At 43.5% G+C, this 15,814-nt stretch overlaps 1 protein-coding gene across 7 annotated transcripts in view; it reads right to left on the bottom strand.

The window, feature by feature from the left end:
* Positions 1–7,190: 7,190 nt before the first annotated feature.
* The window catches only part of PRDM15 (PR/SET domain 15), a 32,624-nt gene continuing 24,000 nt past the window's right edge, over positions 7,191–15,814 (bottom strand). For 6 of the 7 annotated variants that reach the window (XM_082278850.1, XM_082278851.1, XM_082278846.1 and 3 more), the window contains 9 exons: positions 13,868–14,031; positions 13,338–13,417; positions 12,617–12,736; positions 11,795–11,926; positions 11,211–11,294; positions 10,836–11,011; positions 9,621–9,701; positions 9,072–9,284; positions 7,191–8,593 (listed from right to left, as the gene is read on the bottom strand). In XM_082278850.1, coding sequence (XP_082134976.1) covers positions 8,117–8,593; positions 9,072–9,284; positions 9,621–9,701; positions 10,836–11,011; positions 11,211–11,294; positions 11,795–11,926; positions 12,617–12,736; positions 13,338–13,417; positions 13,868–14,031 — 1,527 coding nt within the window. In that variant the 3' untranslated portion in view covers positions 7,191–8,116. The remainder of the gene's footprint in view (positions 8,594–9,071; positions 9,285–9,620; positions 9,702–10,835; positions 11,012–11,210; positions 11,295–11,794; positions 11,927–12,616; positions 12,737–13,337; positions 13,418–13,867; positions 14,032–15,814) is intronic. The other variant, XM_082278847.1, reaches the window with a different exon arrangement.

Raw genomic sequence — 15,814 nt, 5'->3', positions numbered from 1 at the left:
GACACACACAGCCCCAAAAAGAGCCCACTCCTGCCCAAACACCCCCAACATATATACCCATATTTGCAGTTCAACAATCCTGAATTTTAGCCCCTAACAAGGGCACAGGTGCCACCTGTATGTCAGCCAGACAAAGGTATTTATTCCTTTGAAAGCTCAGATTAGGGGCAGAGGTATTGGTGTGGAGAGCAGGGAAAAGGAGTGTGAACAAGCAGTTTATTTATTTATTTTTTACCCACCAGCCAGTATAACAGACTGAGAGCCATTCTTTTGTATCTCCCTTGGCAGAGCAAGGATCTAGGGTTAGTACTTCCCCACCCTTTCCTGTAATGAGCTGATTTGATTTTTTAGAGGTTTTTTTGATTGCAAAGCCCCCCTTTCCTCCAGGGTCACCCCCCTGACAACTCTCCTGTGCCTGACTTGCACACAGGCACCACAGAGGTTTATTCTGTGTGTGAGAAAGGACAATCACCCTTGAGAAAACTCTGCTCACAACCCCCCTTCCACAACTCCAAGTGATGCCTTTTTCTGGTCTTAAAATCAAGAGTCAGACACGGTTAGAAGGGGAAAAGGGATTTTACCTTGGTATTTCTTTTAAGGATCCTTAGGTGCACACATCCAGGTCATGTGCATCGAGATGCACCCTGCCGAGTCTATCTCCCCAACATTGGGTATAACATTATGGGTTTTACTAATTGCAGATCTATCAAAGATTCCCCAATGAGAGGCTCAAGGGAGCCCCCCTCCCCAAGGAACCTTCCCCTGGATGGTTCTATCTTGGTTTACAGAATGTGTTCTGGAGAGGACCTTGGGCTCTGGGGCACACTGATCCCTAATTACAAAGCTTCTAAAATGTTGAGTCTCTCAGCTTGACAAACAAGTCCAAGAATGTAGGCAAAAAGCACTAGGAGTACAGAAGCTGTAAAAAGGCATAACAGGGGTATAAAAGAAAAGGCAAAAACTCATCATGGCATCACAAAAGCCACGAAACGTGGGCCCTCTTCATTCTCTTATCACTGGGCATCTCACTGCTTGGTTTCTGCATGCTGCTGCACATAACAACACACTGAGCATGTGAATCCCAACCTTTGAGCTTAATTTATGGTGAATTCACACACTGAGCACACCCCAGCACCTTCCCCTGTGCGGGAACAGAGCACAGATTCTGGGCAATAATCACTAATTAGTGAACAGCCCTGCAGCCAACCCCAGCCTGCCATCAGTTCAGCACAGCAGGCTGAGGTTGTGTTCTCTCATGTGTGTTTTAGCTGTGGTACCGATGTGCCTCGTTGTCCCTCAGGCCCCTCTTTCCCCTCAGTTTTGAATCCATTTCTTGATGTTGAGAATGTTGGGGCTGTTCAGCTTGGGGAGGAGAAGGTTGTGTGGGGAGACCTCAGAGGAGCTTCCAGTGCCTGAAGGGGCTGCAGGGAAGCTGGAGGGGCAATTCATCAGGAACTGGAGTGACAGGACAAGGGGGAATGGGGACAAACTGACAGAGAGTAGGGTTAGATTGTATGTTAGGAAGGAATTCTTTGCTCTGAGGGTGGGCACAGGGTGCCCAGAGAAGCTGTGGCTGCCCCTGGATCCCTGGAAGTGTCCAAGGCCAGGTTGGACATTGGGGCTTGGAGCCACCTGTTCTAGTGAAAGGTGTCCCTGCCCATGGCAGAGGGTGGCACTGGATGGTTTTTAAGGTCCTTTTCAACCCAAGCCATTCTATGATAACCAGGAACAGGACAAGAGGAAATGGCCTCAAGCTGTGCCAGGGCAGATTCAGGCTGGACATCAGGAAAAATTCCTTCACAGAAAGGGTGGTCAAGCACTGGAAGGAGCTGCCCAGGGAGGTTTGGAGTGCCCATTCCCTGGAGGTGTCCAAGGAAGGCCTGGAGGTGGCACTCAGTGCTCTGGGCTGGGGACAAGGTGGGCATCAGTCACAGGTTGAACTTGGGGATCTTGGAGGTGTTTTCCAGCCTAAAATGATTCTGTGATTTTATGTTCACTAAACATGAAAAATACAAGTCCTGGAGACTTTGAGGTTCCCCTGAGCTCTGTGTAAAGCTGTGCTGGGAGAGACACTGAAACGAGCACGTGGCTTGAGGGGAAGGCTGGCAGAGCTGGCTGGTGTCTGCTCTCATTAACAACACCCTGCACGTCAATCCTGACGCGAGTAACCCTGGCAAACGAGCCAGAGCTTGTGCTGCCTCCTTCCTTGAGCTTCCATCACCCATCACGGCAGGAACCTAAGGCTCAGGTGGGCAGGAGAAGGGTGGGAAGCTGTAGAAAATGAGCATCACTTGTTTCTCCTAATTTTAACTCCTCATTTTGCCATTACTACACTTTTTGGTTTTGTTTTTGCGCTACACTTCTGGGACACTTTAAAAACCTTCTAGAATCGAAATCTGCAAGTAAACAGAAAAACACAGGAAAGCACTCAAATGACAGCAAAAAGATGTTAGGACTGAAAAACTTGGCTTTAGATGAAATAAACCCCCAAAGAGTAGTTTTTATTGCTTTTCCTATCAGCTGCTTTACAGACATTGCACCCAATAATCAGCTTTTCAGAAAGTGTTAGCAACTAACCAGGCACTGTAACTGGCCAACACAGCTCCTGGGTAAAGCAGGAAGACAAGAGCATTACACCCCAAATGTTGATGGAATCCTGACTCTGGGGGTGACACTGAAATCTCCAGGACAAGGCTCACTCTCACTGCCCCTTTCTGCTCAGACGTTGGGAATTTAGCAACAGTGAGCTTGGACTCTCTACATGAGTAATCCAGCATTTCATCTATCAGCAGCTGTGCAAGAGAGCTGGAGAGGGACTTTTTATAAGGGTATGTAGTGACAGGACAAGGGGGAATGGGTAAAAACTGAAAGAAAATATGGTTAGATTTGGTATTAACAAAAAATTCTTCCCTGTGAGGGTGGGGAGGCCCTGGCACAGGGTGCCCAGAGAAGCTGTGACTGCCCCTGGCTTCCTGGAAGTGTCCAAGGCCAGGCTGGATGAGGCTCTGAGCAACCTGGGATATTGGAAGGTGTTCCTGCCCATGGCAGGGGAGTGAAACCAAATGATTTTTAAGGTCCCTTGCAACCAGAGCCATTCTGTGATTTAAGATTCTGCTGCAGGGGCTCCCTTGGACTGAATCCTGTCTGAACTGAACTGGCAGCAGGACAGATGCAGAACAGCCCTGCAGCACCCAGGAGGGAAAATAAATCCAGAAGAGCTTTCTCAAAGCATCTTAGGGCAAGAAACATCCTTTCCAACCACAGCTGCGCTGATTTTTTAACAGCTTCCTGCCACGTGCAGTGCAAAATCAATACTGAAGACAATCAAGACAAGTTGATGAGAAACATGATAGAAATACTCTTTTTCCTTTATCCTGTTACCACCACGAGACTTTGGGTTTGCTATAGGGCAAAAGCCCCTGTGTGGAAACAAACCAGGATAACTAATCTGAGATTGAAGTCACTTGGCAGCCCAGTCTGTCTCCAAAACTGCTTTTCAAGCAGAGCTTTGCTGTGCCTCGTGGTGTGGATGAGCAGATCCTCCTCCCACGTTCATCTCCTTTCACACCAGATGAGGCCAACTGTGAGAAGGCCCAAAATACAAGGGTTAAAGGGTTTCCAACAGGTACACCCAAATCAATAATAAATGTCAGGCCAAAAGGAATCACAGTGATGTTATTATTACTGTGAAGGAAATCTCATCACTGACCAAGAATTCACATGCATTTGCATGGGGTACCTATAGTTTGTACACGACTGGCACTCGGATGTGTGGTACTTATTCCATTCCTGGTTTTCCAGATGAGGAATTGAGACATCTTTGTGTATGCAGAACAAATCACTGACAAACTGGCAGAGAATTAAGTTCTTGAAATAAATCCAACTGTTACCTGGCTGTTAACTTCACACAATCTCTGGAACAATAAAAGAGTAAGAAATGTGGCTCGTTAAGACTGGCAGGAGACTGGCTGGTGGTTTTCTGCAAAATTACTCACTTTTCATAGTGATACAGTTAAAAAGAATAAAAATTAGTTTTAGAAAGTATAGTAACACTTGATACAATCAATCTCCTGAGAGAACTCAGCAGAGAAACCATGAAAGATTCAATCTCTTCTGCTTTCTGTTATTACCAGTAACAAGCCAGAGAATAAATATTTTAGAATGCTACCCCGTGCTTCTGTAATTTGGGATGCACAAAGTTCTACGAGATGAGGGTTAATCTTACTGCTTTGGGGGCAAATCTGCGAGGTTCAAAGGAAAAAATGTTTTGATATCTTAATTAAGGAACAGAAAAGAATAACACTGGCAGAGAAAGAGTTCTGTACCTCGATGCTCCTTTACTTCAGAGCCTGTGTGCCACAGACAGCATTCAATTAAATAATAGTCTTAGCAAAGAACAATGACAATACACAGAACACCACACAACATCACTCCTTTGGCTCAAAGTAATTCCAGTTTGTGACTGAACAGTTGTTACGCAAAAACCTCCGACACGTGGCTGAAAACAATAAAACCTTCACATCCTACAGCTGAAAAGGCAGGGAACAAATTGGCAGAGGAAATTTAGATTGCACATCCCTTATGGAGTAGTTTTATTTCTTGTGCAGTTTGAAAACAGCATTAAGTACAACTTTGGTATTCACTTGGAAAAGGCTTAGCTGGGAGAGCTGCTTGTCCAAGGGAAGCTCTGTCTGAAAAGGCAGCAATTTCCAACATCTCCAAACAACAGAATTTGAAACAAAAGCAAACAGAATAACTTGTTCTCAATTTTTTTTCTTTCATGGTGCAGCACACCCAAGATACAGTTGTTTTCTCATAGGGATGTTAATAACAGTAATAATAATAAAATCATGCTGGGAGATGATGAGGCACCGCAGCAAGGGCTGTGGTGAAAGTCACGCTCCTGTCTCAAAGCAGTGCTCTGGGAAGATCAGCTTTTAGAGAGCTTTCTCGTGCCTGGCCTAACAAAAGCCTTTCCAGTGGTTATATTTTCCTCTCCTGAACATTATTTAAGGTAATTTTTACAGTAAGAACAATCACCCACTGGAACAACCTTCCCAGAGATGTGTCACTAAAGGCTTTAAAGACGCAAGCAGACAGGATGCTGGTTAATGATGATTTTATGATTCTATCAGCCCACCTACGCTCCATTTCCCCAAAAAAGGCCAGACCAGATCATCTTTGGAGGGGCCTCCCAGCTTGAGCTGTTCTATTATTTTGGGGATACTGAGAGACTGAAGAGGGACATTTCTATGTGACCACCAGCATGCAAGCAGTTACATGCAAGTACTTACTGATCATTCCTTCTAAAATCACCTGGAATCAACCACTGCCAGAAAGGCAAGATCCTATTCCCTGGATGGGGATATGGAGGCCAGGCAGCAAGGGAGGGATGCCAGACCCCCTAAGAGTACAGAAACCCAGGGGATCACATTAGGATACAGAGATTTTGTGAAGCCAGAGAGGTCTCTAATGGTTGATTAACTCTGAGTGCAATTCTTATCAAACTGGAAATTATGTGTTAAAATGATACAGGTTGATTCAATGCAGCACAAATGCCACTGTCAGTAGTATCAGCACAGAGCAGATGGACTCTGCTAAGGCAATAAACCTCTTCTTCCCCAATTAAAAGCTTAATCACCATTTACATGCATCTCAACAAAACTTTGATCTTGTAGAAATCCTGTATTTACCACAACAACTCGACCTAGGAGTTCTCCATTTGCTTTCCTTCCCTTTTTTCCCCTCTCTCCATAGTACCCTGCCAAAAGATAATGTGCCTTTACCAATTAGGCACCAAACACAGGGGAAAAAAAAGTTTCAAGTACATAAACAATATATTTCATAAGTAAAACCTGGCTTCCTCTTGCCCAGTGGGTTTGGTGTGAAACAGAAGCATTTGTGGATAGGACAGAGGAGAAACTGAACTAGCTCAAGCCAGTGGTGAAATAATCCAGGAACTGTACTCAGGATATTGGAAGGCTAAAAAATTACAGGATCTCACAGTATTTGTGTGAGAAGTACCTAAGGAAGACAGAAGAGGGTAGGGAATGAAAAATTCTCTTCCCCACACAGCTGAAAGGTACCTCCTCTTTCTGATATGCATCCCTGTCCCATCAAATACTGGTGCCTCCCATGCAGCTATTTTATAGACTTGTTGACATTTAAATAAAAGTAGTTCTGCTCCTCTGACACACAAAATCTGTCACCAGAAACCCCTTTCCTATCCATGTCCTGCAGCTTTACACAGAACCTGGCATACCAAGCCTCTGGACACAGCCATGGCACCAAGAAAACCATCGGAGGTTAATTTTAATATCCAGACATTTATACTTTGGGAGAATGTGTTGTAGAGATTATAAGGCAACCTTTAGGGGTCAAGTAGTCCGTGTTAATAGAGACTTTCAAAGCTGAAGTCGTTCCTACTCAAGTTTTCACTAAAACATAGAACTTTTTCATAAATACGATAGGCACAGACAGGATTTTTACAACCACCAATCCATCCTCCCTGTCAGACACAGCAGCTGCTTTATCCTCAGGAAAAAAACCCTTCAGCACAGTTCTGTGGCTCAATCTGCTGCCCCAAAGGACCTTGTTCTCCAGCCACAGCTGGGTTTGCCCTTCAGGATTCCAGGCAACAACATTATATATATATATATATATATATATATATATATATATATACACATACATATATATATATTTAGTTTATTCCTTTCTGCTATCAGCTCATTTTCCCTGTGGGAGTAATACTATCTTCTCAACATGCAAAAGGCCAGACTGCACATCCATGAGTGGAGAATGGAATGAAGGTGTGCTGGCAGCAAAGATGTGTCTGACCCAACCCACGATCTGCATCCCCAACAGTCATGCAAACCTCGCCCATTACACTGGGGCACACTGACTCCACGTGGCAGGACACAGAATATGCTTCAGACATTCCTTTTTCTTGCACTTCACACAATCTTGTGTGTGGCTGTGAACTTTGGAAGTAAGTTTTGGGAACAGAAGGAACAGAATCCACATGTTATTTCTGTGAGAAAGGGCAACACGGGGATGAAAAAATTAATGGATCGTATTGGCAACAGTGTTTTTCACACAAATACTCACCAGGAACACACAGTAAAGTACAAAGGCTATATATATATATATATATATATATATGTGTATGTATATATATATAAAAAGAATGCTTTCTCAAATGTTTATTACACGATGAAATAAGTCTAATTGAAAAAAAATTCACATCCTGAACTTCATCAAAGGGGACCAATTGCTCTTCAGGTCTATTAGCTAAAAGCAAGATTGAAAGAGCAGGTTTGAAAAATTACATAAAACTGTCTCACATTCTTCTTTCAGTTTGTAATTGGTTTGATTGGAACTGGACTAGAAGACCATAAAAGTTTGCTTCAGCTTTAGACCAGGTCTCTGGCTCAAGTAGCACTAACACTGTAGGATGGGTACAGGGTTTTTCCCATGACTAAAATGGAAATAACTGGTAATATTTTCTTCCACACCACACTCATGCCCACCCCAAACCCCCAAATTCCACCTACTTTACTGATGTTGTTAGATACAAGACCTAAAGAAGATAAGAAACAAAGACAATTCTTGTTTTGCCCCTTTGTGTCTTCACATTTCAGTCTCTACCAGCTGACCACAAGTACATTCCACCCACTGTGAACAAGATCTTCAGATGTCATTTCCAGACTTCGAAAGAAGTGACAAGGTATGGCTAAAAGGGTTTTTGTACATCACAAGTGCTGTAAAATTTAGGATTTCCCTGCTTTGGTTAAGGTGTGTGATGATGCACCTGTCAAATCTCAATCTTACTGCACAACTGCAAGGGGCTACTAAATTTGTGGTGAGATTTTTGTTTTGTTTTGGTTTCCTTTCTGTTATTTTTAAGACAGTGCAAGGTCTAGAGACAGCGTGAGAATCTCAGACCAGGGTGTTGCAGGGCGATCTGCCAATTTCAGCTTAAATTTCATTGTATAAACATTTTCCCATCTCTGTTTGGTATCCAGCAAACAATCCTATTAGAAATGTTCCAAAGGTCTGTGTGGTTTTTTTTGTCTCTGAGTACTGTCCATGCCAGCACTTTCCCAAGTATAAATTAGTAGCTGTACATCTGCTGCTGCTGCTCTGTCTGAACCGGCTGCTGGCCCGGCTGCTGCGGCGTGGCCGGCGCCGGGGGCTGCAGGACATCAGTCTGAGGCACTGACCTCCAGGCCAGGGGGTGCTGCTCTGTGATCTGGTTGCCCAGGGGGGCAATGGAGTTCACCAGGGTGGTCAGGTTTATGAAATGGGCCACGGACTGGGGGTTGGGCGCCTCGGGCTGCGGCGGGAGCTGAATGTCACTCTGGCGGTTGTGCAGCATGGCCGAGCCGCTGACGGTGTCGAAGGTGACGGTCAGGATGGAGTTGTCCAGCTGCAGCTGGCGCTCCGGGGCGCTCAGGTGGCCCACGGCCACGGGCTGCAGGTTGGTGAACTGGGTGCCAGCTGCCGTGGTGATGGGGGTGACGGTGATGTTGGTGAGCCCCACGGAGCTGGACGGGGCTGTGACGTTTGGGTCGCTGAGGGTCACCACGACCTGAGGAGAAACACAAAGGTAACCTCAGCCTTGTAGCTTTCCAAGTGACCACCAAAATCAGGGAAGTGCTGGTGGGCTCAGGCGATGCCAGCAAGAGAAGTCCTACATTCCCATCTGTGCCTGAAACTTGGAATGTAACAGTTTCCACACACAGAAGAAAGATGGTGATGGGAGAGAGGGATATGCAAGATTTAAAACAAGCAGCCAAATTAACTTTCAGTCTTTTAATCACAGCTTCAGCCAGTTACTTGAGAGCCAGCAAACAAGTTGATGCTAACACCAGAGGAAATGAAAACAAACAGGAGGAGCTTGGAGGTCCAACTTCACGGGTTTTTAAAGTCTCTATTCATCTTTGTGTTACCACAATTTGTCCAATCAGCTCCCAATGTTCCAAACACTCTTCTGTGATTTTTTTTTAACCAAAGGCAGGGTTATCCCTTTAATCAATGCCACCCATCACCCTCCTCCTGCAGCTCACCTGTTGGATGCTCTGCACAGCTGAATTAGTCTCATCTCCAACATTCCCAGTGAATTCACCTTCCTTCTCTGTGTATTCACTGAAGGCAGGGTCCTCAGGCACTTGAGCTTCCTCCTCTTCCCCAGACTTTTGTTTTCGTTTCTGGCCACGTTTGGGAGTTTTTATGTGCTGCTTCCCTTCTGGTAGCTCACCCTGTTCCAGGGCTAATTCCGGCTGGAGCAAACATTTCCAAACAAAACATCAAGTCCTTTTAGTGAGTTCCAAGAAAGAGACAATCACCTGAAGCTGGTTTACTGTCAGTTCTCAAGAGGAGAAACAAACTTTAGCAAAATCCTGACCCCAGGGATTGAGACCTCGCCCTGTAATTATGTTTTGCCAGCACCCCTGTTATACAACCAAGCAGATCAGCAGCTTGTGGCTGCTTGGACATGTTCCACTGGGGTTGACTCTCTAAAAAAGCACATTCCTCACCCATCAGCTCACGCCCAGCTATGCTATGTACCCAAAAAGTGATGTCCCACCTCACCCTCCAGCAGGCCTGGAACCCACCTGAACAATCCCAATTGAAGAGGCATCAATGGTCGTTGTCTCTGGCAGGGGCTCTAAATCATCAATCCTCACTGAAAGGATCTGAGCACAAAGAGGTGTCAGCTGGAAAAGTGCAGCAGTGCAAACCACAGCCAAATAGCACAGCATTTCCCTAATAAACCCTGTCACCAAGCAGAAATGATGTAATCTAACATTTTACACACACTATTTAAAACAGGGAGTTAACTGTGGCTTTTTTTAAAATAACCTTTTGGCATATCATCTTTTCCTTTTTGCTGAAATCCAGCAAAACGTAAACACAATAAAAGAACATGTCCATTTTCATATTCTAGACAGAACACAACCCTCTGGGAAGTGATGAATTCTACAGAAAACAATGTGTTTGGAAAAAAAAAAAGTATTATGTTAGCATTTCAATTTATAAACCTATCAACTGTGTCCTACTTCATTCTTTTCAGATGAATCTACACAGCTCATCAAAGAATAGAGACAAATTGCCCTCTGGACTTCAGATATGTAGCTGCATTTTAAATCCCCAAATCAATAAACAAAGCATTTTGTTGACTTCCTTCACAGTCATCATGATAAAACAGCAAAGCAATGCTAATGATAAATTGGTAGTTAAAAAAATAAAAGCAGCCTCAAAGGGAACAGACAAGCCTTAGTCAAACCTAAACAAGAAATGCTGAGGAGAAATACAATAGCTATTCAGAAATTTAAAACACAGAAAAAACCCCATTGGGGTCAGACAAAACATCCCTCTAATCCAGATTCTCTCCAGTCGCATTCATCTTTTAATACTGAGAATAATTTTGTGTCATCAGCAGATGCTGCCATCACCTCTCTATTCACCACTTCTTTCAGATCATTTCCGAATACAGAGAACACAATGTGGAAAAAAGAATCCTTTATACTCACTAATGGATGGAGACAAAACATGAAAAAACATATATTTAAGCTGAGGCAGAAAAGGAAAAGAGATTTACATAATCAGGAGAACTTCATTTTTAGGGACTGAGAATCAGATATATTTACTACTAAAACATAACACAGTGAAATGGCCGATTCAGTTCAGTCCATGTTTCACAGACACTATGTAAAATTGGAAAAAAAGAGAGAGAGGAAAACAAAGTAATTCTTTCCAAGTCACCAAAGACCACAAGCATTCTTTAAAAAAAAAAAAATTCCCACCATCCACCACACAAACTCCCTCACCTCTGGGTGTTTACGCCTCATGTGTCGACTCATGGACGCCCTGGTAGAAACCTTTGTCCCACACAGCTGACAGCTCTGGGCTTCCACCTTGTCATGGGTGAGCTGGATGTGCTTCTGCAGCATGTAATCAGTGACATACTTCTTATCACACACTGAACACGTCCACTGTTTTCCTACTGGTGGCAGAAGGAAGGAAGGAAACCCAATGGATGAGCATCGTACTGCCAACACCTCAACGAGAGGAACAATTTATGTTTGGTAACAGGATGTGGAACACTAGTTCCAAGACTGGCCAGTCTAAAGCAAAATTAAGGAGCAGAATTAAGGAGCAGAATTAAGGTATTTTTGCTGGATACTGTTTTTTAGGGGGTTTACCTGTATGAATCAACTTGTGAGTCTCCATTGTATTTCTCTCACTGAATGTCTTGCCACAGAGCTCACACATGAAATCTTTGATTCCTGCATGAAAAGCACATTTGGCACCTGTGAAAGCAGCCTAAAGCTATCTGGGACAATTCTGAGTCTCTTATTAGTAACATTAAAAAAAACCCCAGAAATCACAGACTAGAAAGGCAGAAGAAGCCCAGCCTCAGCAGCTGTTTTTATCTAAGTCATTCCACTGTATCTGGCAGAACATAAATCCAAGAGAAACTGATGTGGGGGGTAAAATTTTGTTTTAGGAAATGACAACCTGAATTTAAAACAAACCCAACACTCTAGACCTACCCTAGACCAAAAACCTAAAAAAAAAAAAGGTGAAACTTGAAACCAACTAAACTGCATTTATTTGCAGAACAAGTGGTCCTGGCTGAGGACAGGACAAAATCTCACTTTTCAAAGAGCAGAATATGCATATTTGATTAGTTTTTCTCATACTTTCTGACTGTTCTATGTAAGAATTCTCATAGGAGGCATTTAACTGATCCAGTGCAACTTTTGTCCATCTTTGGAGTCCTCACCTGTGTGTCTCTTGTAATGCTTCAGCATGTTGACTTTCTGTGCAAATTTTCGGTGACATTCCTTGCACTCGTATTCCTTAATCCCTTTGTGAAGCTTCATGTGGTGACGAAGGGCATGTTTTGTCTTCATTCCTGTGCAACAGCAGGTACAGGACACTTAGCCCATCACTCCCACCTTCAGGGGAGAAACTCAGGCTCATGTTGTTAACCAACAGCTCTATTTTATATTTGCTGCAAGTCCACAGTTGCGTATTTTTAATTGTCTATGTAGCAGTGCACATTATCATTATTATTTTAATTCCAGAAAAAAGCTCTGGTAAAATCTGAGTAACCACTGACAGAGAAGCAAAACAGCAGGGACAAGCAAAGATAAAACATCCTCAGAAGTGTCAGATTGACTACTGCCTTTCACTAAAATACCAATTCAGATTTGTTCAAGTTATAACATGAGCAATTAAAAAAGTCAAAGCGACTTTTAAGGCTCTTACAGAGAGAAATGACTCTACTTCTTAAGCCTGAAAACAGACCAGAATGAAAAAACATCAACCTGCATTCACTTTTGTGCTGCAAATCAGGCATTCCTCAACCTGACAGAAGCAAATGCTGCTAAAATCAGTGCTGTCTTACAGGCCATGAAACCAAACTGTAAGAAATTAGGGCAGCTCATGCAACCATAATGGCTCCTGATTAATACAGTTTCCACCTCGCAAAAATGCAGGATTTACAGCACTGCCAGTACTCTCAGCATGGAAGTTGTTTTAATTCAGATATTCACCTGCTACTCAGTATCACAAGGAATGGAAAACAAGGCATCAGACATACCTTTGCCACATTCTGCACACAAGTATTCTCGGATATTATCATGGACTCGCATATGTTCTTTTAACATGTCTTTTCTAGCAAATGATTTGCCACATTGCTCACAAGCATGACTTTTTACACCTTGAAAATAAATTTAAAAGACAACGTAAACAAAAAAAAGATGTTAATGAGTAATGTGCATCTCCTAAAAAACTGATTAAAGAGGTGAATTAGAGGGCAACAGCCCACCTGTGCTGACAACCACACTTTTCATGCATATTGTAGCCCAAACTAAATTAGAAGACTTCGAAGAGAGAAAAAAATTGGCTTTGTGTGAGAAAAAAAAAAGATAAAGCCTGAGGTAAGAGAAGACTAAATAGCATGAAATAGTAATGAGCTGTTAAAAATGATTTTGCAGTAGCAGGTTTCAGCCTGTGTAATGATGAGAAGGTGGCATGGATAAGAATTTGGGGAAGAACAGAATACAGGGATTAGGTGAATCCTGCAACATATTAACTAGGAATTTGGATTGTGTGTCCAGATCTAATCTCTTCATTACTATTACCTGCTTTAGAATACTGGTTTACTCTAAAAGCATAAATATAATATTTACCATATATATCTATCTGTAACTTAGAGTGAAAATTCTCTAGCAAAAAAAAAAAAATAAATAAAAGGGAAGCACTGGCAACAGAAATTTTTCTTTAGTATTGATAATTATAAAGAAAGACAACATTTTTACCTGTATGTATAAGCTTGTGTCTTTCCAGATTTCCTATACTGTTAAAAATCCTCCCACAGATTTCACATGGATGGATGTATCTGAAACCAGAGACCAAAACCTGTAATTCTTTTCTTGAGGCAGAGGTGATTCTCAGGCATCTCTGCCACCAAGTGTATTTCATGTGCTAATACTAATGACGATAAAAGTTCCTTGAACTGTACGTTTTTTCAACCAAGCCATAAGAAATGCCTAAGCTTGGCAAATGACTGCAAGCTTGGAGCAGTCTGGCATTACTATACACTCAAATTTTTTTAAAAACATTTATTAAAATCATTGATTTATACTTTGCAAAGCCCAAACCAGGGGGCTGTAGACTCATCAATCTGTGTGTAGCCAATCACTAGTGACACGCATTTCAAGCTTTTAATAAACATTTTAACCCCCATTACACAGCTATTTTAGTACAGCCAAATTCTCTAAAAATACCCCAGCTGGCAGAGCCATGAAAACTCCAAAAAGACAGCTCTTCTGAGTGGAACAAGTCTTACTTCTGCACGTTGGGGTCGGGCAGGTTCTCCCTGTGGATGACCATGTGCGCGTGGTACGTGGCCTTCAAGGCGAAGCGCCGGTTGCAGATGCTGCAGCCATAACCCTTCTCCTTGTGCACGTCCATGATGTGCTTCAGGTACTCCTTCCCTCTGCCGAAGGTCAGCTGGGGAATGAACCAATAGTGAATGGAAGGGGGAAAAAAACCCCTCGGGCACAGCAGTGAGCAGGTAACACGATGCCAGGATCTCACGCAGATGTAAGTATCCCCTGTACCACTAAAGATCCTGTGTGCCACTGGCTGAAAAATCTGTGAGAGCTGGATTTAGGCCTGAAACTCTTTGAACATTATAAGCACGCTGCTACAGGACATCAATTCACTCTTTTCTCTAGCTGGAGATGGTATCTCCACTTCTGCACAAGAAGAAGACCTCAAGCTGTTTGTGCACTGAGGAACAGCCTTGAGGGAGAGCCATGTTTAACCTCCACCAGCTCACCTTGAGTACTGTGAGCAGTTTTGGTCACCACAATATAAAGAAGATATTCAACTATTGAAGTGTCCAGAGGAGAGCTACAAAGACGGTGAAGGGCCTTGAGGGGAAGCTATATGGGGAGTGGCCAAGGGCACTTGGTCTGTTCAGTCTGAAGAAGACCGAGGGGAGACCTCACTGCAGTCACAACTTCCTCGTGAGGGGCAGAGGAAGGGCAGGCACTGATCTTTGCTCTGTGGTGACAGTGACAGGATCTGAATGAATGGCCTGAGGTTGTGTCAGGGCAGGTTTAGGTTGGATATCAGGAAAAAGTTCTTTCCCCAGAGGGTGGCTGGGCACTGAACAGGCTCCCCAGGGCAGTGGTCACAGCATCAGCCTGACAGAGCTCAAAGAGTGTTTGGACAGTGCTCTTGTACACATGGTGACTCTTGGGGATGGGTTCTGTGCAGGGCCAGGAGTTGGACATGATGCACTTTGAGGATCCCTTCCTGCTCAGAGTATTCTGTGGTAACAAGGATGTCACAGATGGGGAAGATGTCTGCTGGGCTCTAGGAGCATGGTGAGCTCCTGTCTGCACCATCAGCTTTGGCAGCAGCTCCAGAAGGGTTGGAATTTCCAGGCACTGCAGGGCAGTGACTCTGGCTCAGCTTCTAGAAGTGCTGCAGCTACGACAGACAGGTGCTGCACTACTGAGCTCCAGATGTGCACATCCAGATGTGCTCCAGCATATCCATATATGCTCCAGCATGTCAGGGTGAAGTGCCATAATGACACGACCTCTTGCTCCAGTTTTGGAACTAATCAGGGTATTTCTGACAGCACTGTACAGCTTGGTGAAGATGTACTTTGAGACCAGAAAAAAAAATAGATTTTTAAGAGCTCAGAAGAGAGATTTCTCCAAGTCTTATCTGTATAATTGTTCTGCTTTTGGCTGTTCAGTGTCCCCATCTTCTCACATCAAATCCCATTTCCCACAGCTGTTCCCTTACACGATTTACTTCACAAACACCTGCAAAAGCACTAAAAAAACCCCAACTTCCAAAAAGATCTTTCTGATTTGAATGGTTCAACTGCCCCCACTTGGAAGCACACAATTTTACATAGTTTATGTACCCATGAAGTGTCAGGCAGGAAAATCAGCACAGTGAAAGCAAGCACATAATTAACAGCTGTGACACCACACCTTCTCATGTTTACTGACATAAGCTTAAAATCAGTTTGCACTTAAAACCAGCTCTCAGATAAGAACAGAAAACTGAAATATTATTATCCCCAGGTCTTAAAATGAAGATAGAGTAAACTTTCACCACATTTAAGTCTGGGCTGTGAAATAAGCTCTGATTTCCAGGGGTCAGTTCAGTGGCTAAACTACCAAAATTCCCCTGTCCCTGTGTCAGTTTTGCTGTTCTCACTGACTGGTTTTGCACCCACCTGCCCCAGCCCAGTGTGCTCACCCAG

The sequence above is a fragment of the Coloeus monedula genome (assembly GCF_965178545.1).
Source record: "Coloeus monedula genome assembly, chromosome: 3".
In the NCBI taxonomy this organism is placed as follows: domain Eukaryota; kingdom Metazoa; phylum Chordata; class Aves; order Passeriformes; family Corvidae; genus Coloeus; species Coloeus monedula.
Note: the sequence above shows the minus strand (reverse complement) of the source record. Positions and strands in the feature narration are given on the sequence as shown.